The 17,437-nt window shown below is 39.4% G+C and overlaps 1 protein-coding gene across 1 annotated transcript; it reads right to left on the bottom strand.

Moving 5' to 3' along the window:
* Positions 1-621: 621 nt before the first annotated feature.
* Positions 622-5,981, bottom strand: LOC143438984 (olfactory receptor 8B8). The gene has a single exon (XM_076924688.1). It carries the CDS (start codon positions 5,377-5,379, stop codon positions 4,381-4,383), a length of 999 nt encoding a protein of 332 aa, XP_076780803.1. The 5' UTR covers positions 5,380-5,981; the 3' UTR covers positions 622-4,380.
* Between the last annotated feature and the right edge of the window lie 11,456 nt (positions 5,982-17,437).

Here is a 17,437-nt window from a genome sequence, read left to right as displayed (position 1 = left end):
CTGCGGGTTTAAATTGCAACTTCTTGTTTATGTATCTACTTTCATTCTCAAATACTAATAGCCTGGACAGTTTTCCTTTAAAGGGAGACATCACTGCAAAATGAAAAAGGAAGGAAGGAAGCCAATGAAACAAATGGTCGTATCTTGAATAAAACCGAACTAAATTTCATTTACAACCAAATTGTGCGGCTCTTTCCTCTCATCCCGGGTTCGTTTGTTCTTTTGTGTGGCCTCACGAGACTTTAATAGAAAGCTGAGGAAGGTGTCCTGTAATTAGGTGAAAGGGGGACCACAGAAAATACAACACATGGGTCACCACTTTGAATGTCAGCATATTTTCCCACTCACGCAGAATCTATGTGCTTGGAGAGACGAATGTCTAAATGTGTACTTTACAGACATGAACATTTTCCCACTGAGTACATGATCTCAGAATCACACTAAATATGGCACGTCCTACCACTCACCCATGTCTTAGTTTTAAACAGTCTCAAAACAGAACCAATGCCGAACACAACAGGTCTAAAATAAATCATTTACCAGGACAAAATAAAATTCCCAAATTCTAATAAAGATATATTAAAAAGAACATAGAAACAAGTCATAGAACATCTGCTTTCGGCCAAATAACTGCATGTTGATTATTAAACTAAGTGCTGGCTAGAAGGAATCACAATCCATTACACAAAATTAGATGCACACATTCATGATACACATGATCAGTGACTAAAGAGGACCATTGTGGGAAAAAATTCCAGCTAAAAAGATTGTACTGAGTTTTAAAAATCCCTATTTCTTAACCATTCAACTCATAATAGATTAAGGTAAGAATTATCAATGTATGTTAAAATTCTGTGTAAAAGTCTGAAAGGGAGCAACACATTTATTTGGTAAAGTCTGAATATAACATACTACAACTACTGTCAAGTCTTAAATGCCAAAAGAGTAATCATCCCCAATAAAGTCACTAAACAGCTGATGACAAAGTCTTTATATCATCAAATGTCTACAGAGAAAATCCTGAAGGATATACAATACATATTCACATCTGAGAGAAAAACGTGACAATGTGTCCTGACATAGCAGCAGTGAGCCCTTTAAGTCAGCAAATAAAAAGAACCATGCTATGATCTTGGAGGCTTCGTGTTCAGCAAATTCATCTTGTGGGAACAGAGATTCATGACTTAGAAACAACAGTCACAAATGTGAGTGATGCCTTTTTTCTCATTGTCTAAGTTTTCTCTTTCACGTCAAGATATATTTTAAATCATCTTCTCGTGGCTTGAAAACAAGAAAAATATTATGGTAAAATATTCTGACATGCACCCAGATTGGACATGCATTGAGTATAAAAATACACACCTAAGAAATAAATGGACTAAGGACAGACTCTGGATGACACTACAGGAGAACCACAAAGCTAACAGAAATAGAGATGTCTTCTCTATGGTTTCATTTGGTAATAATTATAAATTCTACAAACATTTTCTTACCTTTCTTGGACAACTATAACAAAAACTTTACAGTGAGTGGCTTACAGGCAATTAATTTCTCATAGTTCTGGATGTAAGAAATACAAAGTCCAGGTGTTAATAGATTGGTTGTTCTACCATAGAGTCTACTGTTTCTGGTTAACAGACTGATACTTCTTGATGTTTCTATATATGAGCCTAGATGCAAAAGAATCTCCTGTCCTCTCTTGTAAGGGCACTAATCCCACTCATGAGGACTTCATTCTCATGACATAGTCACCTCTCAAAGATTCTACCTCCTAATGTGTCATTTAACTTAGGGCAGTATATTAGCATTCATATTAACAATGTACTCTCTAATTAATACTCAAATAAGTACACATTATCAATAGATGTAGAAATGATCTGGTCAAACATGGTTTTTATATAGATATTCATGGACTCAGAAAAGTGATGAGTTTTTTGCCTAAATTCACTTAATAGCTGATGTTAAAAGAGCTGGTATTTGGATCTAGAGAAAGTGCCTAGCATTTAGTTTCCTTATTTCATTTAATTGCTTGTTCAAAAACATCATGTGACTTGCTAGTAGTTGCACAACTACTGAGTAAAAGCTAGGACTCCAACTTGACTCTCTATTCCTAGTCTCTGCTCCTCCTGCTCTTGGTTTTGCTCTGCCAGTATCTTGCTCTAATTTCCCAAATTCTATACTGTTCCTGTGTCCATGCTTATTCTTTAAGAAAAAGTTCTTTCTTAGAGTTTCATGCACGAATACTGTGTTTATATTACTTCACTCTATAGTCTCTATCCTCCAACCTCTCCTATGTCCCCTTCCCTCCATTTCAACTTCATGACCACTTCGTTAACTATTATTGTTACACACACACACACACACACACACACACACGTAAAAATAAAGCCTGCTGAGTTCATTTAGTGTTGCTCAAATGTATATGTATCGAAGGCTGACCTTTGAGATCAGGCATCTTGTCTCTGGAGAAGACTGAATCTCTCACTCTCAGCAGCCATTAATTGCTTCTAGCTCTTCATCTAGGAGTGAGACCTTGTAAAATCTCACCCATGAACACTGGGGTGTTGTTATGTAGGACTTGTTTGAGCAAAGATGTTAAGATTTTATGGGTGTAGCATTCTTGTCACATCTAGAAGATTCTAGCCCCCTGCAGAATTCCTGGATCTCTTTTTGCATGCTCTTCTTGGATGTTCTTGCCACATTAGCATAGGAGTTATGTTATGGGTGTAAAATTTGGGATGGGTTAACAATTTATGAGTCTGAGATCTCTCAGCTCATCTACCTGTTACTGGGAGGTATCTCCATAAGTTCTAAGAGGGAAAAAAATGATCCAATCTAACAAAATGACTAAAAGTACAATGCAAGAGCTAGTTATACAAGCTTGGGCAAAATTGTGGTTAAGAGAAATCACAAAGGGACTGCCAAGCTTGTCCAGCCAGCAACAGCACCAGGGAGGCACAATGATATCTTGGCATGAAGAAACAGCAGAGGGAAGCCAAATAAAAAATGGGTCATTTAGTTACTGTTCCTTTAGCCTAGCTGGCAGGAACACCAAAAATAAATGCCACCACACCACCTTTTTCTGGCTTCTTGATTCCACTGTCAAGGTTGCAGGTGGCTTGACCCAATAAATAAATAAATAAATAAATAAATAAATAAATAAATAAATAACACAGAAGGAAGGGGAGTTCTTTAGGGAATTCCATCTATGACTTGGGGAGAGAAACTGAGTGGCAGAAAGTTGATCTGAAAAGGGTCCAAGGAAACATCACACCTAGTCTCTGTTGCTTGCAGCACCTGTGACATTCAATGCACATTTCTTTTGCTGGCTGATCACAGTCTGGAGATAATCCGATTATGACTTGTAATGCAAACAATTGTATTCTTCTAAAATATTCTCTAGGTTCTTAACCAATCAATAAGTCTTTGCTTGCAGAGTTCTCCATAACTTTAAAGATACAATATGAAAACAGTAAAATAATATACTAATTCTTTCACTGAGCTGGGCATGGTGGTACATGTCTGTAACCCTAGATCTTGAGAAGTAGAGGCAGGAAGATCAAGAGTACAAAGCCAGTCTCACCGCATAATGACTTTAAGACAAGCCTGATATACAGGGGGTTTTGTTTCCTAAAAAAGAAAATGTCCATCCTTCTAAACCCTAACTTTTTCTGTAAGTTCTTTCAGTCAGCATCAATACCAAACCCTTAAAAATCCAGGTTCCACATCACTGTCTCAAGAAATATGATGCAGGTCATTATAAACTTGCTCTGAACTCCATAAAATGCCTCGAGAAATTTTCAGATCATTCATCCAAGACCATCTCAGCAAAATCTTAAACCTCCTACCTTTTAGCCAAAAGTAGAGTTCTATCTAAAATTAGCCCTTAAAATGTTGCTTGAAATCTTTTTAGTCACAACCAGATTTTAATATGCTAGCCCAACTCACGTTTGAAATGAAGTGTTTTGTGTCCCGAGGGAGGAAGAAAGTACGCCACAATGGAAAGCAACCAATATAAGAATGTAGAACCTGTGGTCTACCTGCTGTTCTGATAAGAGACTAACACACATGCCCCAGGAAGAGACACGTATTGCATGTAATTTTAAAATTCACGAGCGTGAATTTTAAAAGGAAAATTCCTTCCTGGAGCAACAGACATGAATTTGCATCTATTATTGTTAATGAAAGGAACCGATTTGTGTGGTCCTCAAAAAGTCGGCTAAATAGAAACCTTCTGTATCTTTAAGCGTCTTCTAATGAACCTTTCACAGGGAGATGAACTCATCCAGGAAAGGACAAAATTTTCCTCTATGTAACACATGAGGACCCAGTCATTTATGAAAGGCAAAAGAGCAAGTCTTCCAAAACAGTATCTCTTGCTTAGGAAAACGAACGTTTGTTCAATGTTTTTCTCAGAGCAACTTTGACATCCTTGTTCCTTAAGCTATAGATTAGTGGGTTGAGCATGGGCACCACAATGGTATAAAACAAAGAGGACACTTTCCCCTGGTTCATAGGCAAAAGAGAAGATGGTTTGAGGTACATAAATGCCCCTGACCCAAAAAAGAGAGAAACTGCAATTATGTGGGAGCTGCAGGTGCTGAAGGCTTTGGACCTGCCCTCTGTGGAGCTGATGCGAAGGATGCTGGACAGGATGAGGGCATAAGAAATAAAGATGGTGACTGTGGGTACCCCTATATCAATGCCCACAACAATGAAGACTACCAGCTCATTTACATAGGTGCTGGTGCAAGAGCGTTCCAGAAGAGGGAGGATGTCACACATGTAGTGATTGACAAGCCTGTCAGCACAGAAGGTCAGTCTCACCATGAATGCTGTGTGGGCCATGGCGCCAGCAAATCCCATTACATACACACCTAGCAAAAGGAGTAAGCACACCTGGGGAGACATAGTCACCGTGTACATCAGAGGGGTACAGATGGCGACATACCTGTCATATGCCATGGCTGACAGGATGAAGGACTCGGAGACGACAAAGAAAAGAAAGAAGAAGAGCTGAGTCATGCATCCAGCGTAAGAGATGATGTTTTTCTTTGAGACAAAACTCACCAGCATTTTGGGGGTGATAACAGTGGAGTAGCAGAAATCTATGAGGGATAAGTTGAAGAGAAAGAAGTACATGGGGGTGTGCAGGTGAGAGTTCAGCCCTATCAGGGAGATCAAGCCCAGGTTCCCCACCACAGTCACCATGTAGAAACCTAGAAAGAGAAAGAAGAGGGGCATGTGGAGTCCTGGCTGGTCTGTCAGCCCTGCGAGGATGAACTCTGTCACAGAGGAATTCCCAGTGGCCATCCTCACGGCATTCTGTTGAGACAGAGACAAGAGAAAAGGGTCATTGTAGAGGGGGACAGAAAACATTGCTGCCCTCCCTGTCACCTCTGGGGGTCTAGAGAATTGTATACACACAGATGATGAATTTTAGCAGAGTCTGCTTTCTGGTTGCCTGTGCATTCGTTTCCAGGGTCCCACTGACTCCACACTGCAAGGCCTGGAAGAAGTCACAAGGGTCCGTGAGATTAGAAAGGATCCCAGAGAGCCGGTGAGGAGACTCTCGGGTCTTTAATTTGCTTGTGCTGTTGTGTCCTTCTAATTGCAGCCTTTGTTCAAGTTTAAAGTTGTGCCAGTCTATAGGAAGAGTTCTCAGAGGCTGAAGCCAGCCTGTGTCCTTCGTGTCCCTCTAATGGTTATCCTGGGACAAAGCAGAAGGCTGAGGGAGTTTTTCTCAGAGCTTTGGAAGGCATTCAAGTCTTTCCCTCAGCTTCAACCACTCGTCCTCCTTCAACTCCAACAGTCAGGGCTGTGCCTTTTGTCCAACTCTTATCTTCCTGTTGCTCAAGGAGGCTGCAGCGCTAACCCCAAAACAGACAATAGACATGTTAACTTCCTCTGCAAGCGAGCGTGCCAGTGCCTGGACTGCGTGTGTTAGAGACGATCTCTAAAGGGTTCTCCCCTAAGGTTCTCTAGCTTTCAGGAAGGCTAAGCAATTGCATTCTGATTTTGCAGATCTGGGACGCGGTTAATGAAGAAGTCTGAGATTCCCTGGGGGTCATGACACAACGCTGGATATTAACTTTAAAAAAAAAAAAAGAAGAAGAAGAAGAAGAAGAAGAAGAAGAAGAAGAAGAAGAAGAAGAAGAAGAAGAAGAAGAAGAAGAAGAAGAAGAAGAAGAAGAAGAAGAAATGTTTGCTTGTCCCTTGATAATAATTGAATGGAGTTTTGGTAACAAAAATGTTTGTTGAGGGACCAAGGATGCCACTTAGTTGATAAACGTTTATCTAGCATACACAAAGCCCTGGGTTTAATTCTCAGTTCAAGGTGAACCAAGCTTGTCTGTGCTTTTCTGTAATCCTAGCACTTGGGTGTGAGGCAGGATGAACAGAAAAAAAAATCATGTCATCCCCATCTACATAGGGAGTTCTAGGCCATCCTAGAGTACAAAAGAGCCTTTGTCAACTTGCATATGTGTGTGCATGCGTGTGCGTGTGCGTGTGTGTGTGTGTGTGTGTGTGTGTGTTCAGATAACATCTATACAGTACTATGCAAAGAATTGCAATTCACCATATACTATTTAATGAATATTGAAAACTGTTCTCATCCTAGCATTTTCTTCTGACCCCAGAATGGTAAAATTCTCCACAGGGGGCATGAGGGGGTTGATGGGAATGCACAGTGGCACACTTTTCCTCTCCCTTGAATAATATGGGCAAGATTTATCAACCCCACTTTAGAGATAAAATAATTCTTTAGATATTAAGCTAAGTAGACTATATTAAACACCTTTTCCCACTTTACTCTAAATGTGAAGTCAAATTATTTTTAATATCTTCCCCATGGGAAATTATGAAATATACAAAGTAAGATCATTTCTTTTCAGGCTCTGTCAATGTCTTGAAAATTACAATTTAATATCTGACTAAATATGTGATAAGGTCCAGAAAAGGTAAATAAGAAAAAATGCTACCCCAGTTCAGAGCAGGGTGTTGCACCGGGTGCTGCTTACATTTCAGGTCATCAGGAGAAAAAAGCCAGCCTGTCCTCTCATGAAATTTGAGCTTGGTATTAATGAGCAATTTCCATCAGTTATGAGCGGTTTTCCCAAAATTGATAACTAGCCAGAGAATGTGTTCTAGCTTGACTCCTTTCACTCCGCCAGACATTAGTTGTACCAGTTCTCTTCCTTTGCTTTTTTTTTTTTTATTCTTTTCTTATGACAAAATTTACCTCTACTGTGCCCCAGGCTCTCTGAGTCTCCTCTGGGTTTAATGACAGTCTAATGTCACTCTTAGGACCTCATCAATTTAAAGCCTTTTTTTTTTTTTAAGTTATCAAAAAAAAGTGTTTTAAAAGTAGTTTAAAATACCCTAGCTGCACAATTATAAAACTACAATCTTATTTAAAATGTGTGTCCTGCTCCCCCAATGCAAACCCAATCTAATCAGAATCTCTTGGGGTGAGACTTTGTAACCAACATTGCTCTTCTAATTTGCCCACTTGTTGTCTAGGCATTTAGCCCGGGATCCCCTGACCAATGTTTATATTTTCAGAAGAAAAGCGAGACTCCAGTCTTCAGGGAGTTGTATGATGGTACAATCAAGAGTAAATATGGATCTTCAACATCTACTTCCTTGGGAAACATCTAATTGACCTTTAGAGTTAGGGCATCAGATTTGGAATAGCATCTATCCTATGGTCATACAGAGGAGAAACCTGAATACCACAATACCAATATAGATGATGTGAATCCATGGACCACATTAAACAAGGGAGCGACTGGCCAGATTTTGCTGAGAAAGACCAGCTCAGTTCGATATTCAGTATCAGCAATTTGATGGACAAGTCCCTCCAGTGTTCTTTGTAACTTGTGATTCAGGCATAATTTATTAATAAAATGAGCTGTTAATAAGAAATTGGGACTATTAGAGCAAGCACTTGACAACTGGAACAAAATATGTCTTTATACAACTTTTAGGACCTTATAAATTTTAAAATGTTGACCCTGCTTAGTAGCTGTGGTCCCTCCACCCTCTACTTTGCACATTTTATGAAGCCGCATTACCCAATGCTTTTCATTGAGTATATTTATTCCTCCTTTCCTATTATTCAACCTGTCATTTTTGACTGAGGGGGATATACTTTTGCTATGGTAACAAGCTATGTCCAGGTATGGCCAAAGAACACTGCGTTTTGACCCAATGGTTATCTCCTACTTTTTGCCAAAGATCTCTGTAGCCACAAAATGAAGATAGTGCATCAGTTTTTTAAGATGCTATGCAAGCTTGGCATTGTAGCTAATGTCAGGTGCCAATGGCTAAATGGCCTTCTGTTTTCTAATGGTTCATCTTTTGCAGTTTTTGAGAAGTGAGAACCAGGAAATGAGAAAAGAAGGAGATGGGAAAGTTTGGGATCAGGAGTTCATAAACAAGATGATGCCTCATGCAGTCACATTTATTAAGAAGTACGGCTTCTTATATACAATTCTCAGGGGGAATGGGACAAAATAATCAGGAAACACATCCAGCAATGTTGTACAAAGAGAACAGAAGGTAGCAGGCATTTCAAGTGTGCTATAGACCAAGTGCTCAGAAACCTTGAGACGCATAACTTTAGACCTTCAAAGAGGTGAGGGAAGACAAGCTCCCATGATCCAAACCCTCAGCTCCAGAGAGTCCTGGCCCCAGGCATAACTGACCTTTCTAAACCTGTGCCTGGTTTAGACAAGGAATTAAGTTCCTTCTCCATAATCAGGGGGAAAGTCCCAGATCAGCCTGGCCTCCAACAATTGTTAAATCTTGTGAGGAATGACTCACATTCCACATCCTGTTCTGGTCTTTTTTTGAGGGGAGGGGGGCAGGAGAATCCTGTTAGCAACTGATTGTACTCCATTTAACAAGCTAATTGTAACTCCTGCATCAGTGATGGATACCAGTGTTGGATGATGTTTGTATGTATATCAGTGCTCACTGGGAAATACATTTCAGGACTGGAAAGATGGTTCAGTGGTTAAGTGTACTGGTTGCTGTCACAAAGATCCCAAGTTCAATTCCAGCACACAAGCATGTCTAACGCCAGTCTCAGGTCTTTAATATCCTTTTCTGATCTCCACCAGCACCAGGCCTGACCATGGCACACATACATACATACACGCAGGCAAAACGAATAAATCTTTTAAAAATGTTTTAATGAAATGCATTTCAGTAACTTCTCAGTAACAAGAGACCTCAAGTGTAAACCTTAGATCTAGAAATGTGTCCCTGCCTTGATAATTATGATAAATCCCAATTCTTCACTCTATCTCATTGTCTTTAACTCACAATTAAAGAAAATAAACCATTATTACAAACCAGAAATGAGCCCCATAGGAAAAGGACTCCTTGGGGCGCAGACAACCCACTCAGACTTCATTAAAAGTTGACATTTCTCTTGGTACAGCAGAGGATTCTTCTTGGGATGATAGAACAAGCAAGTAAAGTGCTTCTGGATTTATGTCACTTTGAAGTCTGTTGCCATAGGAACTGTGTCTCCAAATCCTCTCCACAGGGGACTCACTACAGTCATGTTCCCTAAGGAGCAGATGAAGCCCAAGCAGAAAGCCGTGTAGGAAGAACTATTCTTAACTGTCCCTCTTCTTGCAGAACTCTCTTCTTCCCTGAACATGGAATTCAGTACAGCGCACCTTCATTTATTTCCTTTTATTATTTTTATTGCATTCTATTGTGTCATTATCTATATGGTGTATGTAAAGGCAACAAGCACCTTTGAAGCATCTGCTTCCTCAGACTAGAAGAAGTCTGAGGATGTTGACTCAACGTCACCCATCACCACCCAGCAAGGGTGATCATAAATAAGGTTTCCTAAGCCACAGAACCTTTCCATAGTGTAATGACAGCAAGAAACCTGCATTAGCTCCAGAAAGCAAATTATCCTCAGGAGCTGCATATCAGTTACTACTGCATTCCCAGTTTCTGTTTCCTTTCACTGTCGTTACTCTTAATGCACTCATTTATGCATAATTGTTCATATATATATATATACAAAATAAAACAGAAATATCATCTAATGGATTCAAGAATCCATCTAATAATAAAATTCATTTATTTTTATAAGCTAACCATGAGATGAGAACTCTATTAAGTGTTTTATGTATATTACTTCAGATTGTTTTCTATAAAAAAAATATTACTAAGTAGATACTAAGTAAGCTCTATTATTGCCCTGTTCTGCAAGGAACACCTCTGTGAGACAAAGGAATCAAACCTTTTAGTTTAGAATGCCATTTGTAATGTGGAGGATCCATTGTACAATAATGGTCATGGGAGAAGGATAGAGCTACTGCAGAAAAGCCAACTGTTACAGGAGACTAGAGCCTCAACCCCAGATCTTATGATAAGTGCAGCAGCAAAGACTTTAGATCCAACTGTCAGTTATTCAAAGTAAATCTGCAAATGAAGGATATATTAAAATGTCCAACACACAACAACACAACACACAGGAATGATGATGTTAGAAGAAATAAAAAGGTCAAACATGCTACTTTAATCACTACCCATCAAATACATTGACCAAATTATAATACTATAATTATTAATTATATATAATAAATAGTGAATATATAGAATATAATATTGCCACAAAAGTATAAATATTATACATTAAATTTTTAACTAGAACTATAAAATTTAAAAAGACTATCAGTATAAAAGTTTGGGAGAAAATATTAAGAGATATATATTAGAGGGGATGACAGAAGTCATGGGTTGAGCTAAGAGTGGAACTTAACAAACACACATAATTACATGAGAGGAGAGGGAAATTGTGACTCTAATGGATAGCTCACACTTTGGTCACAATGAATGTGGAAAGGAGTCAGATGAGGGGGGTAGAGAAAAGAGAGAGTAGGAACTGAGAGTAATCAGAATGTATTATGCACATGTATAAAATTCTCAAAAAAAAAAAAAACTATGCAATTTTCACGTAAATGGATGCATCTAGAGGAAAAACATTGTAAGTAAGGTAACCCAGACCCAAAAATCAAACAACACATATTCTCTTTGATGAGTGGATCTTAGTTTTGCTGTGAGTGGTTAACTTGAAGTACTTATAAAAGTCAAAAAACTAGAAAGAATCCATGGGGGGATTTTTAATGGGAAAAAGAACACATATAGAATAAGGAGAGAGATGGAATAATGGGAAAATGGGTAATGGGAAAGGGTCTGGGAGGGTAAAACAAAGGAAGGGGTAAGAGAGAGATAGAAAAACTAAGGATGTTTGAAAAATGTATATGAAAACCTAGTATTTTAGAAGCTTCCTTAATGTGTTTGTGTGTGTGTGTGTGTGTGTGTGTGTGTGTGTGTGTCATGAGTTTAAATGGACTTACTGTATATAGAGGAACGATGCTTCTCTCTGACACCATATTCAACTAAATATCACTTGTAGCATACTAGCCTCCAAGGTATTTGCCAGGGGCTGTCCCACAGACCATCCTCAAACAAAACAGGCTATTACAGGCCCTGCTCCTGCTTACCCATAAGAACCTGGTGGTAAGATGCTGTTGCTGAAAATATTACATACTTATGTCATAGGACGTGGAGAAATGAGGCTGAAAGCTTCCTCCAGAGTGGCTGAGTTTTAAAGAACCAGAGATGCAATACAAGCTACTGATATGTAAAGATAATCCACGGTCTTACCCAGCTACGAATCCTACAAGCTACAACAAATGACCAGTGCCGTGGTCACGTGAATGTAACATATGGTTGGAAGGAGATAACCAACCTCTTTCTATGACCCAGGCTGGAACTCATTCCCGGCAGCATAAGCCTAGCCAAAATCCCATACTGGGAAGTTATCGACACTAAAGGAAAGCCTACGGCATAGTATCAAACTACCTTCAAAATAGATATGTCTATGCACAAAGATTATTGCAGCCCTTCAGTCCTCATGAGAGAAGCTTCTGTGTGCAGTGGATGGTGTTTAACACCGTGACTCAGCTGGTTATACTATAAAGAATGAATACATATTTTTGGTTGTGAGCCTAGCCTTTAACAGCTGAGCCATCTCTCCAGCCCAAGAATGGATACATAAATGGGATATCTGTGTCATAACTCTCCACTTACGGCTTAGAGAACATTGTAGAAAAGAACAGAGAGAGATTGTAAGAGAAAAAGATTGGGGAAGACTGCCGCTAAACAATGTTTTCTGGATATAACAGGGCTGTTGCACGTATAGACTCCCAGAATTTGTGGCTGAATGCACATGACTGTCACAAGAAAGAGCCAATCACCGTTCCAGCATAGATAAAGAGGGGATCATGGGGTCCCACCCATAGCTGTAGAGCTTTGGCAGTTGAAGGCTGCTAGGGACAGGGAAAATCAGTGCTCTTAAGGAGTGTGGCTCCTGGCGAGTTGTCCATGTTCCAGTGGATGACCCTACTACATTCATGTACATACAGGCAACACTGACTGGAAGTCAGTGGGCTACAAAAAGAGAACATAAAGTTGGGAGAAGGATCGGGGAGGCATTGGAGGGACAGAAAGGGGTTGATCTGATGAAAACACACACACACACACACACACACATATATATATACATATATATATATATATATTCATACATATATATACATTTATGATATTTACAAAGAATGAAAAAATAGACAAAAAAAATTGTCCAGAACACAATTAATCAAAATGTAAAAATGGGGTAGTATTAGAGAAGACAAAGGTCTGTGGCCAATCTGGAAGGCTTTGTAGCCAAAAGTCCTGTGTTCTAATCACCTGTTTCATTGCCTAAGTGATTTTAAACTGTTGGGGTCCCATCAATGTCATCAGTAAGCAGAGATATCAACACCATAATAAATGCATTTTAGGATCAGATATAAATGTATATCTATTGTATTTCTACTTGTATTTCTACTGACATTGTCACTCTATTTATAAGATGGAGTATAATAATCTGATGAAGGTAAGCAATCTACAATGATAAAGCCAGGGTAATTAGCATTTTCCTTCTTAAACGTTCATCTTTCTTTATACTAGGAATCCCAAGTGTCAGTCAGCTCCTGTGACATCACACGCTATTGCAAGTCAAAATTATGTGTTCAAACACTATTTATTGTGCCTGCCCAATATTAACTACTATTATGAATGTATACATTTATCATCAATATTTACTAGATTACATAGAAAAATAGGTTTAATGAAAGCCCCAACTCAAAAATAGTGAATTCTAGGACTCATTTCTTTTTTTTTTTTTTTTTTTCAAATACTAACAAAGCTCACTTGAGGTTTTCCATAAATAACAACAGGGTGAGTCCATTTCTAAATCTAAATAATGTAGACTATACATAATTGGCTTCACTGTATCTTTAAGATTTAAAACTTGCAAATTTCACCCCTGTCCTGACAATTGTGCCTTGTGGTGAATCTCTGTTGAATATGACTTCCAGAACCAAGATGTTGACACATTAGAAGGACCCTCCTGGGATTTTTAAGGACTAGCAAAAGGAAAGTTACTCAGTGACAAGAAGAGCTACAAAAAAGACTTCTGAAGTTAAGAGCTGCCCAGCTCAGTCACATCCTAGCCCACAGTTTGGAGCTCTTAAAATAGGAATCCATTTTTAAGTGACATTCATCTCAGAAATATATGTGCTATATTTTAAAAAGCAAATTATACTAGCACTGCCAAAAAAAAAAATGTGCTTTCCAGGTGTGTGAAGGGAATGTCGTGGTCCAAGGTTGTGTTAGAGTAGAAAACACAAGGAGATAAAATGGCCTTATTTAGAGACAACTTTGTGCAAGAAAGTAAGTTTGGCATTAGTACAGATGTCAAATGGGTCACTTGTTAGTAAATCCTAAAGTAGGGAGCAACAGACGTCTCTGTTGGACAGAGATGTCTCAAACCCTAATTGCAGGATAGTAGATGTTCTTTGCTATTTTTTAACATCCCTGCTGAACAGAAAGCCAGAAAACCTCTCTGTAAAATGTTTGCCAGACCGTTTAAGTTTCTGCTAGGGGGATTTCTTCTTAAGGTCATTCTTACTCTAGAATTAATGTCTTATCATTCAAAGAGCCGATCAAGGACTACACAAGTACTTGAGTGGCCTGGAAAAGTCTAAATGTTCTTAACTTAAATTCCCCTCTTCTGTAAACAAGACAATCAAACCCGGCTTTATCTATTGCATGATGTTAAGGTACAACACTCTTCATGGCTTTTCCCCTTCCTATTAGGAAACATGGAAGTTTTTCAATTCTCCAGCCCTATCTTTCTTAGGTCTTCATCCATGAAATTGCCTAAAACACTTCCATCCACTCCTATAGTTTGTCACCTTTAATGTGTTAACTATGATGCAGTTACATCAAGTGTTCATTTGCTAAAAGGACTATCTCTATACTATAGATAAAATGTGTAGCCCTTCAGCAAGAACATGTGCGTTTCTAGAATCTTCTGATACATCTCACCAGAGAGTTTCACAAATGCACATCATCTTTCAATTTAGAACCGACAGCAACATATGCATTGCTGTAAAAGAAAACAAACTCTCACCTCAAAGGAAATAAGAGATAATTTATGGGTCACAATTTCAGGAAGTCACTGTGTTTGGGAGTGGAGGGAATTTGGGAGTGTGTGTGTTGCATGCATGCAAATACATGTGCATGTGTGTGTAGGCGTACATACCATTATTTGCAGGTACATGTGGAGGTCGGTCACAAGACAACCTCAGGTGTTGTATCTCAGTCCCTATCTACATGATTTTATTGTTTTGATGGTCTTTCATTTGTCTGGAGTTTAGCCAAGTAGGCAAGCTCCAGGGACCCTGATTCTACTTTCCCAGTGTTGAGATAAGAACATGCCAACATGCCTAGCTATTCCATGTGGGTTTGGAGGGGAATAAACTCAATTCCTCATGCTTATAAAGCAGTACTTTGCAAACTGAGTCATTTTCCCAGCTCACACAAAATTTTTACAACAGCAAAAGAAGCCAATAATGAGATGTTGAAACAGCTCAATAGGTAAGAGCACTCCCTGCTCTTCCTGAAGACCCAAGGTTGGTTCCCAGAACTCACATCAAGTGGCTCACAACTACGTGTAATTCCAGCTCCAGGTAATCTGACACCATCCTCAGGCCTCTGCTGGTACCTGCACACATGTGACATACACTTGCCTATGTACAATAAATAAAATATATGTACACATAAATAAAAATAAATCTTATTTGAAATTTCTAATTAAAATAAATAAATCTAGGCAGGTGGGATGGCTTCAGGGTTAAAGAGAATTTATTGCTCTTGCAGAGAATCTGAGTTTCATTCCTAGCACACATATTAAGTATCTCAGAACTCCAGTTCCAGTTCCAGGGGATCTATGTTTCTACTGGTTCCAAGTGCACTTGCATGTGTATGGTACATATAAACTCAGGCAAGCACATACACATACAGATAAAATTCTTAAAAATAAATAAGTTCAAAGCACTTTTCACATACATTGATGAAAACAGCAAGTAGGCAGGTACAGTAGTTTGAACAAGGATGGGCCCCTTAGTTAGTGAAAAGGTCTGGACAGGATTAGGAGGTATGGTTTTATTGAAGGTGTGTCACTGAGGCAGACTTTGACATTTTAAAGACTCGTTCCCAGTCTCTCTGTCTGTTTGTCTCTTTGTGTAAGACTCTCTCTATATATATGTCTCTTTTCTCTTCTCTCTCTCTCTCTCTCTCTCTCTCTCTCTCTCTCTCTTCTCTTGTTCTGTCTTTCTGTCTCACTCTGTCTCTCTTTTCTTTGCCCCTAACTTGTGAATCAAGACGTAAGCTCTCAGCTGTAACTGTCACCCTGCCAGTACTCCACCATCAAAGAATCTAAACTCTGAAACCTGAAGGCCAAATTAAACACTTTCTTTCATAAGATTTGGGAGTGGGGTGTGTGGATATTTTTCCATAGCAACAGAAAAAGTAACTAAGAGAGCAGGTCCCAAGAAAACAAAGAAATGCCTGCTACAGACCTCAGATGCTCTCTGGTGACGTTCTTAGTCTTTAGAATGACAGAAAACAAGAGGAAGATGTGCGTTCCTTAAGTGTTTATCTAATAAGCACAAACAGGTTAGGTCACACAGTGGTAGGCAATAAATGCAGGTTAGAGAACCAAAGAGAGACAATGATAATCTTGGTTTCCAGCCTGAAAAAACTCTTCCTGTTCCCAATCCATCAGCCTTCTAAAACTAATGCTTAACACGGGTGTGGCTTTTTTTCTCAGGACCAAAGTTCACAGTGGGAAGACAAGTGTATTAAACTCACAATGAGCTTGCCTTGTAGACACAGTCCACTAATGTAGCCAAGCTTAAAACTACCTAGGCTCTGTTAAAAATCAGTCACAATTATGTCTACTGTTATACTGTTACATAATCTAATTCTTTTTTTCTGGACAGTGTTGGTAACCTCTAGCCCTGGAAGAGCTCACAGAGCCAAGTTCACACAGCCTATCTTAAGTATATGTATCTACTCCATTGCCTTGAGCGCCGACTGTGCCACACATCAGGAAGCCACAGAGATGAACATGAAATCAGTCTACAGTGGCTACGATTACCTCATGCTGTACAACTGACAACTGACCATAATAAGTTTGTGTCTAGATCAGCCTTATACTGCCAGCACATCACCAAGCATCTTTACCTGAACAGCTCACATGTACCTAAAACCTACCCATGGAGAAGAATTTATATTACCCTGCAGTAGTTTCCTCCTGTTCTCAACCTAATGAACACATTGATTTCTTCTCTCTCTCTCTCTCTCTCTCTCTCTCTCTCTCTCTCTCTCTCTCTCATTGGTTATTTTGTTTATTTACATTTCAGATGTTATCCCCTTTTCCAGTTTCCTCTCCACAAACTCCTGCCTCCCTCTGCTACTATGAGGGTGCTTCCCCACCCACTCACCCACTCCCACCTCACTGCCCTAACATTCCTCTACATTGGGACATCGAACCTTCATGGGTCCAAGGACCTCCCCTCCCACTGATGCCAGATAAGGCAATCTTCTGCTACATAATGCAGAAGGAGCCATGGGTCCCTCCATGTGTACTCTTTGGTTGATGGTATAGTCCCTGGGAGCTCTGGGTGGTCTAGTTGGTTGATATTGTTGTTCTTTCTATGGGATTGCAAACCCCTTCAGCTCCTTCAGTCCTTTCTCTAACTCCTCCATTGGGGTCCCCATGCTCAGTTGAATGTTTGGCTAAGAGCATCCACATTTGTATTGGTCAGGCTCTAGCAGAGCCTCTCAGGAGACAGCTATACTAGGCTCCTGTCAGCAAGCACTTCTTGGCATCAGCAATGGTGTCTGGGTTTGGTGTCAGTAGATGGGATGGATCCTTAGGTGGGTCAGTCTCTGGATGGCCTTTTTTTCAGTCTTTGCTCCACTCTTGGTCTTTGCATTTCCT

This window comes from Arvicanthis niloticus, chromosome 26 (assembly GCF_011762505.2).
Source record: "Arvicanthis niloticus isolate mArvNil1 chromosome 26, mArvNil1.pat.X, whole genome shotgun sequence".
In the NCBI taxonomy this organism is placed as follows: domain Eukaryota; kingdom Metazoa; phylum Chordata; class Mammalia; order Rodentia; family Muridae; genus Arvicanthis; species Arvicanthis niloticus.
The sequence above is the reverse complement of the archived record's forward strand: the minus strand, read 5'-3'. Positions and strand labels throughout refer to the sequence as shown.

What these genes read in the sequence shown, in the direction of transcription:
- LOC143438984 (XM_076924688.1), bottom strand. Translation starts at nt 5,379, where the DNA reads ATGTTTTCTGTCCCCCTCTACAATGACCCTTTTCTCTTGTCTCTGTCT.